Below are 23,062 nucleotides of genomic sequence, written 5' to 3' on the forward strand. Positions count from 1 at the left end.
AATATACTTATTTAAAAATACTGTACATTAGATAGTAGCATTGTGATCAACAAAAGTTTGTTGACTGTGGTCATTGTATAATGATTACATAAACAAATATTCCTGTTCTTGGAATATATAGGAAGAAACATTAAACAATAAAGTGTCACAATTTCTCCAACTTACTCTAAAGCAGTTTTGAAAATACATGAGAGAGAAAGAGATAGGCACTGATTGTGAATGTACACAAAAAGAGATAAAGTGAATGTAGCAAAATGATAAAATCTAGGTGAGCACCCTAGCCAGTTTTGCTCAATGGACAGAGCCTCGGCCTGTGGACCAAAGGGTCCTGGCTTCAATTCCGGTCAAGGGCATGTACCTCCATTGCAGGCTCCTCCCCGGCCCAGACCCTGGTCAGGGCTCCTGCAGGAGGCAACCAATCAGTGTGTTTCTCTCACATCGATATTTCTGTCTCTCCTTCTCTCTAAAAATCAATGGGAAAATATCTTCAGGTGAGGATTACAAAAAAGAAAAAGCTAGGTGAAAGCTATATGGGTATTCATAGAAGTATGCCTGAAACTTTACTACAGGATTAATTTTTCAAAATAAAACACTGCAAGATATAAAGCCTTATGCTATAAATTTCAGAGAAATAAACCTTAATTCCTCATATAAGTATTTATTAGAGTCCTAGTCCACGGATAGCATGACATCCCCAAAAGTTTTAAATAAATCATGGAATTTGCAAATCACCTTGGGCTAGAAACAAAGAGGACACTAAATGAAGATCATGAGCTGAAACTGTGGCCGCCTGACAAGTTGTGCAAATCAGTAATCTAAGGGCCTGGGTATAATGGCCACATGGGAGATAACGCCTTGGACCTATGTCAGATACACGGCTGAAAATGAGAAACAGATCCCCCAACTCCTACCGCCCCCCCCCGCCAAAAAACACCCAGTGGTCCAAAAACTACAAAGATAGTAAAGACAAAATATAAATTGATCCTAGCAGAATCTGCATATCCCAATGCCATCTTTCACCCAATATTATCCTGTGTGCCGTGAATGTCCTTGGGGTAGCCTGATTTTTATATCATGTAGTTCAGCACTGAGGACAGCACTGAATAATAGAGATAAGAAATAAAGTACACTTGGCAAATATATTTAAAATTTCCTTCTACAAAAAAAGAATAAATTCCTTTACTAGCTATAAATTAATTTGTTCAAAGTAGATTTCTGTGAAATTATTTTACCATTACAAAATAAAAATTAGCCCTGGATGAGTAGTTCAGTTGGCCAGAGAATTGCCCATAACACTGAAAAAGGTTGTAGGTTCAATTCCTGGTCAGGGCACAAGCCCAGATTTCGGGTTCAATTCCCGGTTAGGGCACGTGTGTAAGGCAACTGATCAATGTTTCTCTCTCACACATCAATGTTCCTCCCTCTCTCTCTCTCTCTCTTTCTCTCAAATCTATCAAATCAATTTTTAAAACAAAAAACATATCCTCGGATGAGGATTAAAATACATTTATTAATTAAAATTGTAAGAGTCTACATGAGAAAAAAAGGAGCAAATTCTCTGACCAGTAGAAACATTGTCTAAAAAAAAAAAAGGTTTTGTTAGCAAATCAACTTTCTAATAAAGCTACCTCCAGATTAATACTTAAATTGTAAAAATACCATGCTAACTTCAAGTTTTTCACATAACATATACCTAACAATGACTTCATTTATGCTTCACTTTCAATCAGTCATATTAAGGCAAAATACATCTCATGTATTTATTACCTCTTCGTGGTGTTTCTTCCCCATTTGGAAGTACATTTGGAATATTATCCTGACCAGCTCCCATCCTCTCATCTTGCTGCTGTTGCAACTGTCTTATCATTCCATCAAGAACACTGGGCTCTGGGCTCCCTTCGCCATCATTAGTCTGTAGGCTTATAATTTGTTCGATTACCTCTCCATCACCTGCAAATTCAATTAGTCAACAAAATCATAATTTATACAGATGGGGGGAATGTTCAGTAGGCTACAATTAAAATTACATTAGCGCCCTGGCCAGTTTGGCTCAGTGGATAGAGCATCGGCCTGTGGACTGAAGGGTCCCGGGTTCGATTCCGGTCAAGGGCACATGCCCAGGTTGTGGGCTCAGTCCCCAGTGTGGGGTATGCAGGAGGCAGTCATTCAATTGTTCTCTCTCATCACTGATGTTTCTATTTCTTTCCCTCTCCCTTCCTCTCTGAAATCAATCAATAAAAATATATTTTTAAAAAATTACATTAGCAATTGTCAGAATTCATTTTTAAAAAGTAAAGATATATTCATAATTAAGTCAAAAAAAGATTCAAACCCACAAGATCTTTCTTTAGAGAGTATAAGTGCCACAAAAACCTCAGCAGAGTCTTTGAATTCCCAGCAAGTGAGCACCTGGAAACACATTTCACTAAAAGCTTCATTCTGCTAGTTCACACTAACACCCCTCATTTATACAGGATGTATCATTAAAATCCTTTTGCGCAAGATCTCTCACTACAACAGAGCAACAATGTGTGGCTTCTGATGTAGAGAAATCAGTGGCATTTCTTCTCTACTGTTTTAAAATATAAAAAAGGAGGAATAGCACCTTTTTGACCTTCAATAAACTACAACAACTCTAGCTCTCGCCCTGTCCCAAGTATCCTGAGAGCGCACATGCAGTTAAGGGAGATAGCCACACATGCCTCTCCAACTAAGCTTAAGTTTTTCTCTCTCAGATATGCTTTTAGCATAGCCAGTATCCATAATTCTTACTTCAAGTACAAAATCAGATTTTCTTTAACGGTGTCTTTGCTTCTTTATTTTTCAAATAATACATTTCAGCCCTGGCCAGTGTGGCTCAGTGGTGGAGTGTCAGCCTGTGCACTGAAGGGTCTCATGTTCGATTCCTGGTCAAGAGCACGTACCTGGGTTACAGGTTTGTTCGCTGGCCCCAGTGCAGGCCTGTGGGGAAGGCAACCAATCAATGTGTCTCTCTCATATCTATGTTACTCTCTCCCGCCCCCTTTCTCTCTCTCCCACCCTCCCTCCATTCCTCTCCCCCTTTCACTCTCTCTGAAAAATCAATGGAAAAAATATCCTCGGTGAGGATTAACAACAAAAAATAATACATTTTCAGAGATATTTAATAGGTTCAGAGTCAGTGTTAATAAATAAAAAGTATTAGATGGTTGTGGGGGGTTGGAAATTTATCCAAACATTAATATTTTTGAGCAAACAATTCCTTACATAGCCCCCACCATAAGATTCATCTTAATTACAGAGAAAAATAACTTTTTAGTGGCAAAACCTGGCAGCTACCACCTTAACTGAGTGTGCAAAGAGGCTCCAATGGGCAAAACACAATAAGCATCCTGACAGGATGCTCCAGGAAGGCTACGACATTGTTCATATTGTATTCTGTCAAAAATATATAACCAGGCCCTGGCCGGTTCGGCTCAGTGGACAGAGCATCGACCTACGGACCTAAGGTTTTCGGGTTCAATTCTGGTCAAGGGCACGTACCTCTGCTGCAGGCTCCTCCCCAGCCCTGGCCCTGATGGCGGCATGTGCAGTAGGCAACCAATCGATGTGTCTCTCTCACATCAATGTTTCTATCTGTCTTTCCCTCTCTCCTCCACTCTCTCTAAAAGATCAATGGAAAAATATCCTCAGGTGAGGATTAACCAAAAATAATAATAATAATAATAAATACACAACCAGAACTTAATCAATAACAACTACATTTAATGTGAAGTCCCCAAATTGAAATCTACATCAGAGAACAAAAAAAGCTCTAACAGGCATTAAAGTAACAGACAAAAGTTGATTTTGATTATTGTTTATGATTACACAAGAGGATATCTTTGTTCTTAGAAAATACATATTAAAGTATTTCTGGGTAAATGAACATGAGATCCAGAACTTAAGCTTCAAATGGTTCAAAACAATAATATATATCTAGAGACAAATGATAAACATTACATTAAAGAGGGCTTTGCACTTACTTGTTGCCACATAGCCGAGCTGTGGAACCAGATGTTCATCTGCAGAATTTTCTCGGCCTGGCACTAATCTCTGATACTTAGTTGGATGAGGATTTCCATCTACATCTACCAAGAATGGCGGAGGCATAAGGTGCGGAGCCTGCTGAGTTTGCTCATCTAAGACATAATTATTAGAATCTCTAATCAATGGTCGATAGTCAGTATGGAAGAACATCTGTTCAGGAATCTAGAAAAGGGAAGTTTAAACAAAAAAAAAGTAGAAAAAGTAAGTTTACAGACTGGCATTTTGAAATTTATACATGTTAGAAGAAAACAAATACTAAGCAGTTAATTATAATCAGAAAAAAACAATGAAATTAACACCCTATTTTCAAAATATACTTCAGAACTACTTAATTTGCATGCTATGAGAAAATATTTAAAATGACCTTTTCGTATGGCTTGCTGCATCCAAAACCAAATATCAGAAGGTGCCCATGAGAGTCTGTACAGGCAAAATGCTGCCCATCCTGTGAAAACTTACAGTCAAACACAGCTCCATGCCCTTGTCCTTCAATCTAGGAAACACAGAGGAAAAAAGCCTCATTCATTAGTTGAATAAAAGTTTGGCCCATGCTAACAAACAAACAAAGTTATGACCAAGTTTATGCAAGTGCTTTTGCTGTATTAACTGTTTTAGTGTTGATAGCTTGCTATGATATATCACTTCTACAAAAAATATTTTAAGACAAATTTTTCATTCGGCATGTCAATTTTTATTTTCAGGAAATAAATTAACTTTTTAAAAAAAATTTGAGAGAGAGGAAGGAAGGGGGAAGGGGCAGGGCGAAGAGAGGGAGCGAGGGAGGAAAAGAGAGAGAAACAGATGCGAGAACATCAACTGGTTGCCTCCCACAAGCGTCCCAACCAGGGATCCAACCCTAAACTTGGGTGTATGCCCTGACTAGGAATTGATCTGCCACCTTTTGGTGTACGGGACAATGCTCCAACCGAGCCACCAGCTCAAGGCTAAAATTCACTTTGGATACCATTAGCCTGAAAGAAATCTTGAAAGATGTTCTAAGAATTAGTTCTCAAAATGACTGAATAAAGGATCAAAAACCAATCCAAAGTGAAGGTTTTATTTCTGCTATGTGAATGATAAGCACCTTCATAAACTTTTAACTTGTAACAAGAGGCTATTGACTAATAATAATCTATAAGGTAAATAATGAAAGATTAATAAAGTGTGATATTCATTAACTAAAATCAATACTTTACTAGAGTTTAAACTTTCTACTAATATGACTGACTGCCATGCAAAATTTGTAATGCAAGTTGTGTATAATTATCATAATTTTGCCAATTTAAACACAGACAGAGACACATTCACCTATACACACAAAGTTAAATAGATAACTTTTGAAAATCTTTCCCTTGTGTGAAACAGTTATACAGAGAATTTCATGTATGTATGTATGTATGGCTGTCAGATATTTATGTGGTTTTAAATACCCTGATTTTTAGAAATATAAACTGCCAAAACATGCAGATCTGTATGTGGCTGAACTTTACAATCTAAGTTCTGGAAACAAATGCAAGCATGCATTAAGACACCCTGGACTTCACTTACCATATTAAAATAATGTTTCATCTTGGTGCCTTTTGTAACATCCCATATAAATATGCTGCCATCGTGTCCTGCAGATAACATAATTCTGGAATCGAAAGGATGTGTCTCCAAAACAAACACTTCATCAGCATGTCCCTGTAGTCAACAAAGTCATACAGTTAAAGGAGGAGGGGGTTGCAAGTTACAAGTTTCTAATTAAAAATCCATTTGTCAGTATATAAGGGCTTTAAAAAATGTTATTAATTACAGTAATTTATATCAGTATATATACAAATTTCTATTTATTTGGTAATATAAATCAAAGAAACCTGTGTATTAATATATTAATTCCATAGCTTTAAAAATAAAATTATAGTTCAAAACATCATGATTTATTATATTGAACTAGAGGCCTGGTGCATGAATTCGTGCACAGATGGGATCCCTCCTGATGGTCTGCAGGGATCAGGCAAAACCCACAGTCCAATGCCACCTGCAGCTCCTACCTGCTTCTCCCACTCATCCTGGTCCCACTTGGGCTCACGCCCGTCTGGTGCCCTCCCAAGGGGAGTGGCCTGTGGGATTGGGCTGAAACTGGCTCTCCGACATCCCCTGAGGGGTCCCGAATTGCGAGAGGGCCAAGGCCAGGCTGAGGGACCCCACCGGTGCACGACTGGACCAGGGAAGCACCGAGGGAGGGCTGCAGGGCGTGTCCAGCCCATCTAGCTCAGTCCCTATCATCCAGACCCCAGTAGCAAGCTAACCTACTGGTCGGAGCATCTGCCCCCTGGTGGTCAGTGCACGTCATAGTGAGCAGTTGAGCAGCCTTAGCATATCATTAGCATATTACGCTTTGTTCCATTGTTCTGCTGTTCGGTCTATTTGCATATTACCCTTTTATTATATAGGATAAGAACTACCTACCAACAAGTTATGAAGCAGTTGTCCAGTATAAGAATTCCACACTTTGAGGACATGATCATTCACAGCTGTGACAACAATGCTATCATTCTGATTCCAAGCTATCATTGTTACTTTGGGTTTCATAAACCTTTCCTCTTCGGAGGTTAAGTCCCTAAGGAAAAAATACACAATGTGTAAATTCACTTGGATGGTAGACTATATACAGTGTGTATACAATTCTTTATCTGTACAAAAATAAAGTTCACGTCCTTCCCTTACCAACTCTATAGAGGGTCCAACAGATGTAACCCTTAACAGATTATCTACAAACAGATTAGGGCAAAACCCAAAGGAAGAGGGGATGATTCAGAAGCAGTTCAGAGACTGAATGAAGGCAGATTTTCGGGTGCTACTGCTATGCATAAGAGCAAAGCTTTTTCTGCTCTCTACCTTTTCTATTTTTCTTTTCTCCTGAACTCAAGCACTAGCAGTAATATTTTCAACTGTTTCTCAGAGATGACAAGAAGCTTTAGGAAGACAGCAAGGTGATTCATCTTCAAATCCAATATCTAGAAAAGTGCCTGACAGACAATTTGCTGAACTGTAAACAAAACTGTACTAATCTCTGTATCGTTCCCTATAAACTGTTCCTATGGACCCCATGGTAAGAACAGTCTTTGATACATATGTCTGCAATGCACTACAGCCTTTATGAAAGTGATATGCAAACTTTCTCTGTAAAATATAGTCAGAAAAACTGACTATATTGTCTCCCTCCTCCCACCCCCTACTATAGTGATTTTTTTTAAATTCCAAAAATCGTATCTACAGAAAAGTAAAATTTGTGTATCTGATATGCCTGAGTTGTTTTGGTTCTTTTTTCCATTGATTTTAAAGCAGGATGGGGAACATCCACCTATGGGCCACAGAAATTATTGGGTCTGGCCCTGCCAAGGTATTAAGGGTTAATTAAATGTTTGACCAAATATAACAGACTAATTTTTAAGTTGATAATTTTGTATGACCTGAGAATGATGCTATAAATATCCAAATGGCCCTTGGCAGAAAAAGCTTTAGATAAAGGAAGTGGGAGGGAAGGCGAGAGAGGGAGAAGAATGGAGAGGGAGGGAGAGGGGGGGAGGGAGAGAGAGGGAGAGAAAGAGAGAAGGAAGATGGATTTTCTTGTTCTTCTTATTTATGCATTCATTGGTTGATGCTTGTATATGCCCAGACAGGGGATCAAGCCTGCAACCTTGGCATATGGCGATGATGCTCTAAGCAACTGAGCTACCCAGCCAGGGCATGCCTGAGATATTTCTGTGGAGGTTAATGGGAAATGAGGACACATTTGTAATACCTTAACCAATAAAGAAATTACAAAAAAAATTATAGGTGGCCCAGCTAGTGTGGCTGAGTGTGAACCTATGAACCAGGAGGTCACGGTTTGAATCCTGGTTAGGGCACAGGCCCGGGTTGTGAGCTCAATCCCCAGTAGAGGGCGTACAGGAGGCACCCAAAAAATGATTCTCATCACTGATGTTTCTATCCTCTCCCTCTCTAAAACCAATAAAAATATATTTTTACATTTTTAAAAAATTATAGGTGTTTTAAATGCAACACCTAAGAGAAAGCCAATGCTTTGAGAAACAGCAGAAAAAATATGTTGTTCTTTCTTACATAAATGTTAAGAACACATTCTTTTGGCTACATGAGATTTAAGTATATCAGACATGCAGGAAGTAGCCGTTCATTTCAACTATAGCTCTTCAGAACAGGAGGTGTTCCCAGTCCCCTGAACAAAGCAATCAACAAACCAAACCAGGGAGAGACCAAGTACTTATGATGTACCTATTTACAACAAACCATCTCAACTTACCCCGAGATTCTAGTAGCCATATCCAATAAAATGCTTCTCCACTCTAACTGCTCAAATCTCCAAATCCGTGCTGTTCCATCTCTGCTACCACTTAAAAACCTTAAAATATACATAAGAGACCTCACACTCATATACATGCCACCAACAGCTACAGTTAAAATCAAAGCAAAAATAAATTTTAACATAGCTATCTTGACTACAGATAAATCTATAGGTGTTAGTTACAAGACAAAGCTAAATGGGAAAAAAATCTTGATTTCTAGGATTTGCCTGGCTCTATGAAGTAAAGCACACTTCAAACTCAATCAACAGCTTGTGAAATAAACTGCATTTTGAGAAGACAATAGCACCTGAAGGGGGGAAATAGGAAGAATAAAGGCCATGTGGGAAAATTAGTAGGAGCAAAAGCTCCATCCTAAGCCTCCTAACTCTAAACTCAAATTCATTCATGCTGGCAACTATGTAAAAATAATCTTTTAACACGTGTTAAAAACTTCAGGTTAGGAAAGGCACTTGAGAAACATTGGGAATTACAAAACAATATATATAATTTCAGTGATCATTTCATTGCAGGATATAGCACAGTCATTGAGAAAAGATTTAACTACTCAAACAAGGAATTTCACCTAATTTTTCTGTAAATCAAAAATTTAGCTGATGTAAGCAAAAGGATAGCTACATTTGGTCACAGGAGACAGCAGAAACTACAATTTTAAAACTTATATTTCATGTGTCTCCCACTGCCCCAGACACTTTTCATTCATACAGGGGTTGGCAAACGTAGGCTTAGAATTGTGAATGCAGGACACATTAGCTATACTAATATGTAACACAGTATATATGCCTAAAAACATACCCACAAATAAAAACACACTTACCGATCACCATTGTTACAAAATTGGATACTATCAACTTTATCCTAAATCAGGGCAAAAAAATAAACACATGTCATCATCAGCATAGTTTATAATCAAACAAAAAGAACAAAACGGTTTTAGAGCTAGAAGCACATTTGGTTTAAAGCAAGAGATTCGCACTTGTGCTGCTCAGCCTATCATTCAAACGTGAATTACACATTTAAGTACAAAGACGCTTTATAAATCTAACAGGACTACTAAGACCCTCTTGTCTCAAAGACAGACACATGTAGTAAAGTATCTGCATAAAAACTGACATCTGCATAAAGTCAAAACATAAAGGGGTAAGCACCTGACAACAAGGCTGAATATGATTTGTTTTATGCTTATCTGCAAAAAAATTTTTTTAATCCTCTCCAAGGATTTTTGTTTATTAATCCTCACTAGAGAGTATTTTTTCCATTGACTTGTAGAAAGGTTGAAAGGGAGGGAGGGATGGGGAAAGAGAGAGACAGAGAGAAACATCAATGTGAGAGAGAGACATCAACTGGTTGCCTCCTGCACGCGCCAACCAGGACCCCGGCTTGAACCTGCAACCCTGGCACATGCCCTTGCCTGGGAATCAAACCCAAGACCCTTTGCTGAGAGAGCCAATGCTCTATCCACTGCGAGCAACACCAGCGAGGGCCCAAGGACATTTTTTTTTATTATTATTGCTTTTAGAGGCCGGTAGAGGGAGAAGAGGGAGGGAGAGCGGAAGGGAGAGAAAGAGGGGAACAGCAATCAGTTGCCTCCCACACATGCCCAGACCAGAGATCGGGAATTGAACCCCCGCAGCTCTTTTGGTGCACAGGACAATACTCCAACCAAGCCACCCAGCTGTGGCTTTTTTTCTTTTAAAGTGACTTGAATATGTTTATCAAATAACCTCACAAAACTTAATTTAGGAGAAAACTTAACCTACTAAAACCAATAATCCAGAATACTGAGTTATCTATAATAAAAAAAAGCATAATATGCTAATTAGACCGGACAGCTGAACATCGTTCCGGACAAAGCCACAGTGGCTGCAAGGGCCAACAGCAGGCAGCCGTGGTGGCTGCAAAAGCCAAGGACAGGCAGCTGCTGCGGCCCGCTGCGTTGGGGTGATGGGGGCGGGCCTAAACTGTCTCAGTAGGGCCTCCCGAGGGCTCCCGGACTGTGAGAGGGGGCAGGCCGGGCTGAGGGACCCCCACCCTTCAGTGCAAGAATTTTCATGCACCAGGCCTCTAGTACATTAATAACATAACATTCTGATTTCATAACCTAACATACTCAAATCAACTGTCATAATCAAGATTCTGACTTAGTCCTGGCCAGTGTGCTCAGTGGTTGGAGCATCGGCCTGCATATTGAAGGGTTTCGTGTCTGATTCCCAGCCAAGGGCATGTACCTCAGCTGCAGGTTTTTTCCCCTGCCCCAGTTGGGGTGTGTGCTGGAGGCAACCAATCGATGTGTTCTCTCCCATCAATCTTTCTCTCTCTCCCTCCCTTACTCTCTCCCTCTTTTCTCTTCCTCCTCCTTCCTTCCCTCCTTTCCACTCTCTCTAAAAACCAATGGAAAAAATATCCTCGGGTGAGGATATTTAAATAAAATTCCTCCAACAATTAAGTTAAAATCTTAACCCAATTAATTCAATTATTTTAAAAATTCATATCAATTTGTCAGCAATATTTGACTATATACTAATAGGAATATTACTACAATTAATTGACAGAATTTTAAAACATGAATACTTACAGTGTGGCTTTCAAGTTCTGCGATTTTTTCAGGTGCCTCAAAACCCAAAAAATACATTCTGATTACATGATCAGTACTGCCAGTGGCTAAAAACATACCACCTGAAATAAAAATGTTAAGGTTTAAAAATCCAGTTTATAACAAATATCTGCACAAACCAAAGTTCTATATTGAATTAAGCAAGATCTCTTATTCCAAAAGTTTACCTCAACAGATCCATTTTCCAATTCACTATTAAAGATATTTTAAAATTAATAACATTGTAAAATTAAGTTTATAATAAGAAATATATATTTGCTCTTCGTCCCCATTATGGCACAGAGCTCCTAAAACCTTTGGAATTTCTTAAGTGACAAAAGTGATAAAGGTGTCTTGATAGTCTTAAACCCATTTCAACCACAACAGAGTTTACATTAACAAAGTGACTTTTAGAAAGCACCTGGGGGGGGGGGGGGAGGAGGGCGGCTGATTGCCAGGAGCATCAGCCATGTGATTAGAGGGTAGGAACTTTCAGTCCAGCCTCTGGGGAGGGAGAGGGAGTTTAAACAATCACCCTGGTCAATGATTTATTCAGTTATGTCTATATAAGGAAGCCTCCACAAAAACCCAAAAGGACAGATTTCAGAGAGCTTAAAAGGAGGAATTCATGACAATACTCAGTAGGTCAGAAGCACAAGTGAGATAAGGAAAGGGAGCATCATGTAGGACTGAGCCCATAACCTATGGCATCTCACCATTCTCTAGGTCAGGTGAGGAACACCTTTTTTCTGTCAATAATTATGATGGATAATTATAACACATTCACAGGCCAATACAAAATTATCAGCTTAAAAATTAGCCTGCTATATGGGGTAAACATTTAATTAGCTCACCCCTAATGCCTTGGGCAAGGCCAACCAAATGATTTTGTGGGCCTTATACAGCCCAAGGGCCAGAAGCTCCCCATCCCTGCTCTACGTAGATAGTATCTGAACTGGGTTCAACTGTAGGGAACCCAGCTGGAGTGAAAGAATTACTTGATGGTGCTGGGGGGAAAATCAGATGGGGCTTTAATTTTTAAAAGTTAATATGGAAATGTTCGTTATTGCCCCATTTTATTAGTTGTGGCAAAGACCTTAAGTGCTGCTGCTTTAAAAAATGTTTGGCAAAAGGGGCTCTGCTTTCTAGACTTTACATACCTAAATCTAGCTATCTATATATGTGAAAGCCTAAGCGACCAAACAACCGAACTGATGCGCACTGACTACCAAGGGGCAGACACTCACCGCAGGAGCTGCCCTCTGGTGGTCAGTGTGATCTCCACTGCCAACCACCCTGTTCGCCCGCCAGGCCGAGGGACCCGACCCGTGCACGAATTCATGCACCAGGCCTCTAGTGGAATAAAAAGTTCACCTGCTGAAGTTTTCAGACTTTTATAGGGAAAACATCCTTGACCTCTCCTAAACAGAAAGGTTAGCACACGAGTTCACTGTGCAAGAAAAGAAAATGGGGAATAATTTCACCAAGCTGTGTGGAAAACAAATTTAAACTACCAAAAATATGCCATTTAGCCTGTTAAAGGAAAATCACAATTTTGGTATACACTGGGGGCACATGACTCAGGAACCACTGATGTGCACTCCTAGAGCTTCCTCTTCTACCACTGACTCTGATTACTACTCAACATCATAAAAAGGCAGAATGGGAGAGTGAAAGACAAGAAGGCGGCTAATGAAATGAACGTCACAGATTAAACCTAAAGAAATGAACATAAGTCATTTACCATCTCTCTGATAAACGCTTTTAGCAATTAGCAGTCATCCAATAAATGCTAAAGTTAAACTGAAACAAGTGCTTACCAACACTAAAAGAAGAACAAAGCATTTGAACGCCTGGTCTGGGCTTTTCAGTAAACTTCAAGGGACGTGCACTATAAAAGATGATGTTTTAAAATACATTAGTTATACACATTAACATGGTTTAAATATTGACTTTAAGCTAACTTTAAATATTATGATATTATTTCTATAGTGCCTCACAGCATACCAAGTATTTCCACATATGCTATTATAGCTAGATGGATTTTAGAAGACTGTTTAATCCCCATCTTCACTGATCCTCTACACAGAAAGGGCAGGCCTACTAACCCCATCTTGTCACTGAGGTGACTGCAGCTCAGAGTCTAAGTGATCCCATTATCGAGGCTGCAGAGCATAAAACCACCAGGGTATAGACTGCCAACAAAAATGGAATGCAAGCCACACATATAACTTTAAATTTTTTAGAAGTCACATTAAAAGTAAAAGGAGCCCTAGTTGGTTTTAACTCAGTGGATAGAGCATCAGCCTGCGGAATGAAGGGTCCCAAGTTTGATTAAGGTCAAAGGCACATGCCCGGGTTGCCGTCTCAATCTCCAGTAGGGGGCAAACAGGAGGCAGTCGATCAATGATTCTCTCTCATCACTGATGTTTCTCCCTCTCCCTTCCTCTCTGAAATCAATAAAAATACACATTTTTAAAAAGTAAAAGGAGATAAAACAATTTTATTTCATTTAACCCAATATATCCAAAATATCACATTAGTAACATTTTAATGAGAACTTTAGATATTCTTTTCTTCACGTTAATTCTTTGAAATCTTTCAGAGCATAATGAATACTTATAATACACCTCAATTTGAACATTTTCATCAAATACTATATTCAGTTTTCTTAACACTTATAGCTGAAAAACTAAATTCACATACTCAAGTGGTTTGAAATATGCCTACAGTTTTGTAATAACTACATCAAGTATCAATATTTAAATCAGGTCCTCAATAACACTAGCCACATCTGAAGTGCTTGATAGTCACATGTGGCCAGTAGGTACTGTATTGGGACAGCACAGGTCCAAAATCCAGGGATTCTGATTCTTTAATGACCCTGCCTAAACTTCTATGTATCTAATTATATATTTCTAATACTTTTCAAAATCTTTCACACACATACTATCTTTTTTTTTCTTTCACAAAAATGTGCCCACTAACATAGAATAGCTATGCTTCTCTTACATATCCAACTATTTAAGCAGCAAATTTTAAACAGTAAGTAGCCAATATGACATATATCCTATATATAATAAAAATTAAGTTCAAAAGTAAAAAGCCAACCATAATCTATAATTTCTCTTTATAACCAAACTTCATTAGACTAAACCATAACAACATTAAAGAATACTTATTAACGGTAAAAGTCACTTACCTAAATTTCAAAGATTCTAAATCCCACTGCCAAAAACAAACTGTCCCGTCAGCACCAGTAGAAACCATGTATCTTTGAGAGCCTTTGGCCATTGGGCTAAACTAAAAAACAATAACATATACAACTCAGTTTCCTGCGCTTCTACTAAAGTTGGAGTTTTTCAAAATTAACATCAACTGACTCTCTAAAATAGAAGAAATCCAAAAATCTAAGTGGCGCTGTTGTAGTGAAAGCATAACCTATAGAAAAGTCAAAGTCTACCTCGCCTGGCTGGTGTTAGTAAGTGATTAGGGCGGCAGCCTGTGCACTGAGGGGTTCAACTCCTGGTCAAGGATATGTACCTGAGTTGCAGGGTCAATCCTGGGGAAAAATTGGGCACATGCAGGAGTCAGCTGATCAATGTGTCTCTCTCTCCCTGCCTTTCTCCCTCCCTCCCTTCCATTCTCTCTAAAAATCAATGGAAAAAATATCTTCATGTGAGGATTAACAACAAAAAAAGTCAATTCTATGTCAAATTAACTTATAAATGTCATGTGATCTCAGTAAAAGATTATTTTCAAAACTAATAAACAAGAAGAGTCAGAAAAACATTTACAAAGAGAAAGGAAAGTATGGGGCGCGGCTACAGTGTTTTGGACCGGTTCAAGCCTTGGACTAATGAGAGGGCACAGTCCTCTCGTGGCCACACGCAAGTCCCAGCTTGGATGGCACAGCCTTCCCAGCACAATTAGCCAACAGCTATAGCTGTGAGCTTGAACCTGTGGTCCGAACATGTGGCTCCACGTGCCTGAGTGATAGAGTTCAGGTGCATGTAGTTGAGTAGGATTGAAACCCACGAGAATGCTGTAAACATCTTGATCACACCCTTACTTTGCCTCGTGGCATCTGCTATAAAATAAAGACACGGCTGGTAGGTGCTGGCGCTGTCCATCAGAGAGGCAGTGTCCCACCAAGACCCAGCTTTCGTTCTCTTGTCTGTCTTTTCTAATCCTTTCATCATCCCCACTCAGGGTCACTGAACCAGGCTGAGGTGGCCTGAGTATGCCATGGCCGTGCCAGCTCCCCACAGTAAAGACCTAGCCCTGTCAATATGAAGCACATCACCAAGCCTCAATAATCAAAACTATGGGCCACAGTAATTACACTGACAGCACAACCAGTGGAAAAAATATAAACTCCAAATTGGACCCTAATATAAGACTTAAGTAAGATAAAGGTGCCAGCTCAAATCAGCTGGGCAAACAATGAATCTCTGCATAAATGGTAAAGGATTAACTGTAGATGAAAAAAGCTGGATCTATCCTCCAGACTGTACACAAGATAAATTCCAAGTGAATCACAATTTAAACATTTTTTTCAAACCCATAAACATAATACAAGAAAATGCAAAAATCATGCTAACTTTAGGACTGAGATTTGTATTAAATAAAATATCAACTGTGCTACACAAACAAGGTAGAGAAAAAAGTTTGATTTGGTCCAGAGATATCTAAGAAGGCTTAAAGGATGAAGAGGAAAACACAAAGAAAATAAGAAACACATACTAGGCAAAGAAATAATATGAACAAAAGTACAAACTTGATAGAGAATATGGTATACATGACAGCAATTGAAAGACCTATATGACTAAAGTGTTCATTTTTGGAAGCGGTGGTGAAACGAGTACAGAAGCTGGGCCCAATAACAGCAAAGTAAGAGCTGCAGTTATCAAATAAAACATTAAAGGCAACAAAAGATTTGTCTGATGGCAATATATAATATTGATTGAAAGGAAGATAAAGATAAAGAGCCAAGAATCAATCCAAACAATCCAATTAATCTAGGAACCTTAACCAAGACCTTTCCTTCCCCCAGAATGCGGAGGAAAGCCAGGAAGAAACAAATGCAACTTGCTGATTCATGAGACATTCAAGACAAGGAGCTTAGCAAAGAAAGACCAGTACTGCCACTAGCAGAAAAGAAAGAGGAAAACTAGGTTTTAGAAATTTTTAGACAATTCACATACTTATCATCATAACATCTCAAAGAGTATAGTTTTTCATCTATTTTGTTATTTTTATATACTTTGTGAGGGAGGCAGGATTTAACCTATGACTTCAAAGAAGTTTCTTCCAATCTCCATCTCATCAAGTATACAAAATGAAGGGTTTAAATGATGAAAGTGACTATTTAAACTTAAGTTCTAGAATATGGACTAAAAATGAGTTTAAATATACTTCAGCAGCCGTAACCGGTTTGGCTCAGTGGATAGAGCATCGGCCTGCGGACTGAAATGTCCCAGGTTCGATTCCGGTCAAGGGCATGTACCTTGGTTGCGGGCACATCCCCAGTAGTGGGTGTGCAGGAGGCAGCTGATCAATGTTTCTCTCTCATGGATGTTTCTAACTCTCTATTCCTCTCCCTTCCTCTCTGTACAAAATCAATAAAATATATTTTAAAAAATAAATAAATAAAAAATAAATATACTTCAGCAAATTTAATTAGCTTATCAAAATCCACAAATTTTAAGGTAGAAAAACCATTACCCTCTCACCAATTTGTAATTGACTCATTCAGTTCAACCATAAACCAAAAGGAAGCAGTAAGTCATCCATTAAGCCTGCACTTAAATTAGCTCTAACCAAATTACATGTTTATTAAATCACCCTTCCAAGATTCATGGAAGTATGATTAATTACATATTTTTTCTTTATTACTAAATTTAAAATAGATAATTACTAAGCATTTTACTATTCCTTATCTCCAAAGAGAAAAAGTTTAAAAGAAAAAAAAGGAGACAGTATACAAATGTGCCCATGCACATGAGTTTACCTGTAAAGATGTAATGGACCCTGTGTGTCCCTGAAGCACAGCAACTGGGGCACAAGTTCTCAAGCACCACACTCTAATAATTTTATCACAGCTCCCTGCAGCAAGCATTGTATTCTCATAGTTTACTGCCATATCTGAAATTTCTGCAGAATGACCCCTTAATGTGGATAACAGGCGGCCATTGTGTGTTGACCAAATCTTCACCAAACAATCATCTGAACCCTAAGAAAAAAAAATCCCAAAATAAATGTTAATACAGAAGTCTTTCACATCATTTAAAAGAGTATCATTTCATGTCACTCAAATTATAACTCCTCCTCTTTCCAACTGTAGAATTCTCTGTAGATTACAAGACTCATGCTGAGAACACTTATAAAGTTTTTTCTTCAAACCGAAGAATGTCTACATAAATATATTGTGAAGCTTTCATTTCTATGAATGAGATCACATTATAAATACTATCTTCCCAAAATTCTCTGCCAAGTAGTAAGACCAACTAAAAATTCATGGCTCGCCCAGCAAGTGTTGCTCAGTGGTTAGTGTTGGCCTGTACACTGGAGGGTTTCAGGTTCAAATCCCAGTCAGGGTGTATGCTGGAAGCAACCTATTTTGTCTCTCTCTCACATTGATGCTTTTGTCTCTTTATCTGTCTCCTTCCTTCTCCCCTCCATTCTACTCTCTCTAAAAATCCATGGAGCCGAGGCGGTGTGGCTTAGTGGTTAAGCATCAACCTATGAACCAGAAGGTTCTGGTTCGCTTCCCAGGCAGGGCACAAGCCTGGGTTGTGGGCTCAATCCCCAGTAGAGGGCAAGCAGGAGGCAGCCGATCAATGATTCTCTCTCATCATTGATGTTTCTATCTCTCCCTCTCCCTTCCTCTCTGAAATCAATAAAAATGTATTTTTTTAAAAAATCAATGGGGAAAAAATCCTTGGATGAGGATTAAAAAATAAAAAGTTCATTCCTCGCCTATCTCAATGAACAATGGTTAAGTGTCAGTTTAGTTCACATCAAGCTACATAATTTGGTAAGTATTAGGACAGATTTACATTTCACAGGCTGAAATACAAGAGTAGTTGTTCCCTGGCCAACAAGCTCAGTGGCTGAGTGTTGACCTATGAACCAGAAGGTCACGGGTTCAATTCCCAGTCAGGGCACACGCTCAGGTTGCAGGCTTGATTCCCAGTGTGGGTCATGATGGAGGCAGCCAGTCAGTGATTCTCTCCCATCATGGATGTTTCTCTCTCTCTCTCCCTCTCCCTGCCTCTCTGAAATCAATAAAATATATACATTTTTTTTAAAAGAGTAGTTGTTCCCAAAAATAACTAAAAAATAATGGAATAGCACCCTTATTTTAAATAACCAAACAACAGAGTCAAAACTTATAGTACCAGCCAACATCCATCCATTCCATAAATATTTGAGTAGAGCAGTGGTTCTCAACCTTCTGGCCCTTTAAATACAGTTCCTCATGTTGTGACTCAACCAGAAAATTATCTTCGTTGCTACTTCATAACTGTAATGTTACTGTTACGAATCATCATGTAAATATCTGATATTCAGGATGGTCTTAGGCCACCCCTATGAAAGGATCATTCGACTGCCAAAGGGGTCGTGACCCACAGGTAGAGAACTGCTGGAGTAGAGTATCTACTCTGAAGCTCACAACTGAGAAATAAAATTTGAACAAGAAGTCCATCCTAATTTTCCCTTAAAACATTAAAAATATAAATTAAATTCCAAATAGTTACATATAGTTTTATAATAATTATAAAATAATATTTCAGTGTTTAAGTAATCAATTCCCCTGGATTGGTGAGTACTCAATGTGAATATGATTTATGAATCACCTGTAGAGAGTTGGATATTGGTGGGAGGGATTTTGATTTGACTTTGGTTAATACACATAGTAGAAATTAATCTAACTGAGTAGGTCTAAAATGGGCTAAAAAGTATTAGAAATACATAAGCATCCTTGACGATCATGCCCAAGAACCACTGCTCTAAATCAATGTCTCACAACCACCACACAAGGGCCTATCTGCATCTGAATCACTGGGAAACTAAATAAAAATGCAGATATAGCCCAGCTGGTGTGGGTCAGTGGTTGAGCACTGACCCATGAACCAAGAGGTTACTGGGGTTCAATTCAGTCAGGGCACATGCCCAGGTTTCAGGCTTGCTCCCCAATAGGGTCATACAGGAGGCAGCTGATGGATGTTTCTCTCTCTCTAAAATCAATAAAAACATTTTTTAGAAAGGCAAATCTGCCCAGCCAGCGTGGCTCGGTGGCTGAGCATCGAGCTGTGAACCAGAAGGTCACGGTTCAAGTCCCGGTCAGGGCACATGACCCAGTTTCGGGCTTAATCCCCGGTGTGAGGCATACAGGAGGCAGCCAATCAATGATTCTCTCCCATCATTGATGTTTCTATCTCTCTCTGTCCCTCTCCCTTCCTCTCTGAAATCAATAAAAACATATTTTTTTAAAAAGGCAAATTTATGCGCCCACACTGGACCTACTGAGTCAAAATCCTGAGAACGGGAAACATGGAATCTATGTATTTTATAAGACTTTTTCAAAGATTCTGGTGAACACCAAAGTGCGCCAGATGATAACAAATGGAGTTTAAAATGTTAACTCACTGTAAAGATTCTATGTCCTGTCCTATCAAATGCTACACAGTAAACAGCAGATAGATGTCCAAGAATCCTTCTGTGCATTTTTATATGCTGGTACATGGTTCCTGGAAATGCTGTGCTAAAAGTGGAACACCCTGTGAGTTGTTTGCCTCGATGTATCTCCACTAGGAAATAAAAACAACAAAAATGGTTAAGAGGGTGCCAGTATGTAAAAAGCTAAGAACTCCAAAACAAAAGCCTATGTTCAAGAAACAAGGACCCAAGTTTCTTTCCAGTTCTGTTCTACTACAATCACTGGTACAGACTTTTTGTTATAATAAAATTGTTTTTCATTAATTTTTATTACTTTTAGTAATTATTTTAGAAAAACAATGTGAAAATTGATCCTTGTTACTACTAAAACAACATACTACCACCAGTATTTACTTTTACATGTTAGCATAGCAGTTACAAAATTGGTCAAGAAATTAAAAGAATGGTATCAGAATTTGAAAGGCCAGCCTCACTTACCAAGACTTGGTGGGTAACCGTAATTCACTGGCATTTCAGGAGGTCTTCCTCTATGAAGAGCAGCAAAGGCAGAGCCCTTCCAAACTGTGTGCCTGCAGTCTTTAAAATGAATTTTAGATACACATAAAATCTTGAAAGTTAACCCCAAAAAAGATTTTATAGAATACTTACGTATATTTTAATAAACTGTTTATTCAAAGTTTTACCAACTAATAATATACTTTAACAGAAAATCCCTAGAAGTTTATTAGACTATTTCTGAAGGGGGAAAAAATTTAACACATCTCAGATACAACAACAACTAACATTGCGTAGCACTTTACAATTTACAAAGTGCTTTCCACATACATTATCTCATGGAATCCTCACAACAACCCTGTGAGGTAGGTATTAATCGCCAATTTACAAGTGAGGTAACTGAGGCTCAAAGGTTCCAGGACCTTTAAAGAGATCCACTACAAATGATCAGTCAAGATGGGCCACAAAACCAGGTCTTTTGACTCCAAGTCCCATTCAATGCCAAATAAGTTTTTAATTTTCAATGTGGAATTATTCCATACAATAGTAACAATAAAAAGTCTTCATCACAACTGATTCAACTTTCCAAAAATGGAAATTTTCGTAGCGAAATTTTTAAGTCTTTGATTTTCATGAAAATCCTTGTTTAAATGTTACTGACTTTTAAAATTAACGTTGGCCAATATTACCATGACTTTAATCTCCTCCGGAAATATTGACAAAATTAAAATGGCTTTCCTCTTGTTTACAGGTCATGGCTGATCTTCATACAAGAGCATATATGTAGAATCTGTGAGTCTGAACACTAACCCTAATTGCCCATCCCCCTTTGACCTACCAGTGAATATACCAAGAAAAAACATCTGCCCCTCTATAGGAGGAAGCAGCAGAACACAGACTATGCTGTGCTAGAAATTAGCTTCTTCACAACTGAAAGAGGATGGGAAGAAAGGCATCCTGCTAAACCTCCACTGAGCCTCGGGTGCCCCAAACAAACAGGCATATTATGTTTTACATGAATGGATTCATTACCACTATCATGATCAAAGAGCAGTTACTAGGCATCCTCCGTGGCACTAGTGCAAAACAAACAGAGAAATATAGTCCCTACCCCTAGGACAGCTTGGTGAAGTCTCTTCTAAGGTCTGCCAGTTCTAAAGCAGTGCTCATCACAAAATGACATTGAGCTTGACACAAGTTAAGAAAACAGGCTACCCAGGCAACCACTATATAACAACCTAAAACAGAATAATTACAAGGTGATAGGAACACAGAAGAAAGAAGAATATGAACAGTTTCCTGATTCAAGCCACAGTGTGGCATTGCCATAGAGCACTAAGAAACAACTAAAGCTGACAAACCGGTCTGGCATGGAACCAAGAGGGGAGACTGGTTCTTTCTCAGTCAAGCTTTATACTGGTGGTACATCTAAAAGGCAGCATCACGTGAGCAAGAGATCTTAAAAATAATCACGGGGATGAACTTGAGGTATGCTCAAGATCAGAAGAGCCAACATTCTTGCCATTTGCAGTTAAGCCACGTTGTATACATAGATCATATCACATACATGTACTTAGTCTGAGTGATTTATACCACGCTAACAGAGAAAGAACAGCAATTCCAACAGTTTGCTACCACATAACTTAGCAAAAAAATTAAGTTGGTGAAAAAAGAACCATGCAATTATACATTTTGGGTGCTTTTTTTCAAACTGCTACCAAATTTAGAAAATCACTTCCCCTTTATAACAAAGGGCTTTCAAAGATCTAAATATCAAATGAAATAATTCTAGCATTTAAAGAGTTTATTAGACACATACAATTACATTCAATCAAGTTATAAGTGAGCTACAAATGGAAAATTAAGAACTCACATTGATAAAACCTCAAACACATCTCTGAATAAATTCAAACTTTTTAGCTTAACATCTATACCTTCATTTTTTTAATGCAGAAGGACCCATTAAACACTTACGCAATAAAATTCAATGTCTATGCTAAATGCAGAGAATTTTATGTTTATAGTCCACAGCATGGTATATTGTTACATATCACCTTTCTTCCACAATGCTCACGTTACTTCACAATTATAATAATTATTAAGCTAGTAATACAAAGCAGAACACTTCTTCAAATTAAGGTACCTTTTGCTGTACGTAGCAAAGACTGCCTTCCTGCACCAAGTAAAGAAGTGACTCTTGAAATACTGGGTGGAATTTCTTTATCCAACATGGGACCGATGCGCTGGCAGATTTGCAACAGATGATCAGGAGCCACATGCTTATTGGACAAGACCTGAGTGGAGAGCAAGTTCCAAAAGCATTTTATAACAGTACCAAAAATATTAAATACTTAGGAAAAGTCTGGCAAAACGTGAAAACCATGTACAATGAAAATGATAAAACATTACTAAAAGAAATTAAAGAAGATTTAAATAAACAGTAAATTGATGTACAGAGTCAAAGCTATCCCAATCAAAATCCAGGCATGTTTTTTGTAGAAACTGACAATTGCAATCTAAAATTCATATGCAAATGCAATGGCCTAGAAAAGCCAAAGTACCTTTAAAAAAAAAGTTAAGAGTTAACAACATCTACCGAAACCAGTTTGGCTCAGTGGATAGAGCGTCGGCCTGCGGACTGAGGGGTCCCGGGTTCGATTCCAGTCAAGGGCATGTACCTGGGTTGCGGGCAGTTCCCCAGTGTGGGATGTGCAAGAGGCAGCTGATCGATGTTTCTCTCTCATCGATGTTTCTAGCTCTCTATCTCTCTCCCTTCCTCTCTGTAAAAAATCAATAAAATATTTTAAAAAAGAGTTAACAATATCTGACCTCATAGCTTGTTATATAAGGATGA

At 38.5% G+C, this 23,062-nt stretch overlaps 1 protein-coding gene across 4 annotated transcripts in view; it reads right to left on the minus strand.

Annotated features, from left to right (window-relative positions):
• BRWD1 (bromodomain and WD repeat domain containing 1) overlaps positions 1-22,586 on the minus strand; it is a 77,169-nt gene extending 54,583 nt beyond the window's left edge. For 2 of the 4 annotated variants that reach the window (XM_006774147.2, XM_015570727.1), the window contains exons 1-14: positions 22,352-22,585; positions 20,191-20,289; positions 19,684-19,844; positions 17,042-17,263; positions 14,231-14,331; positions 12,849-12,919; positions 11,011-11,111; positions 9,253-9,293; positions 8,375-8,473; positions 6,520-6,670; positions 5,617-5,751; positions 4,433-4,561; positions 4,005-4,230; positions 1,768-1,950 (exon numbers count right to left, since the gene is read on the minus strand). In XM_006774147.2, the coding sequence (XP_006774210.1) occupies positions 1,768-1,950; positions 4,005-4,230; positions 4,433-4,561; positions 5,617-5,751; positions 6,520-6,670; positions 8,375-8,473; positions 9,253-9,293; positions 11,011-11,111; positions 12,849-12,919; positions 14,231-14,331; positions 17,042-17,263; positions 19,684-19,844; positions 20,191-20,289; positions 22,352-22,439 (1,807 nt within the window). In that variant the 5' untranslated portion in view covers positions 22,440-22,585. Of the gene's footprint in view, positions 1-1,767; positions 1,951-4,004; positions 4,231-4,432; positions 4,562-5,616; positions 5,752-6,519; positions 6,671-8,374; positions 8,474-9,252; positions 9,294-11,010; positions 11,112-12,848; positions 12,920-14,230; positions 14,332-17,041; positions 17,264-19,683; positions 19,845-20,190; positions 20,290-21,521; positions 21,527-22,351 lie in introns of those variants that run through there. The other 2 variants (XM_015570728.1, XM_015570729.1) reach the window with 2 other exon arrangements.
• Positions 22,587-23,062: the final 476 nt, after the last annotated feature.

Source organism: Myotis davidii, unplaced genomic scaffold (assembly GCF_000327345.1).
Source record: "Myotis davidii unplaced genomic scaffold, ASM32734v1 scaffold227, whole genome shotgun sequence".
Lineage (NCBI taxonomy): Eukaryota > Metazoa > Chordata > Mammalia > Chiroptera > Vespertilionidae > Myotis > Myotis davidii.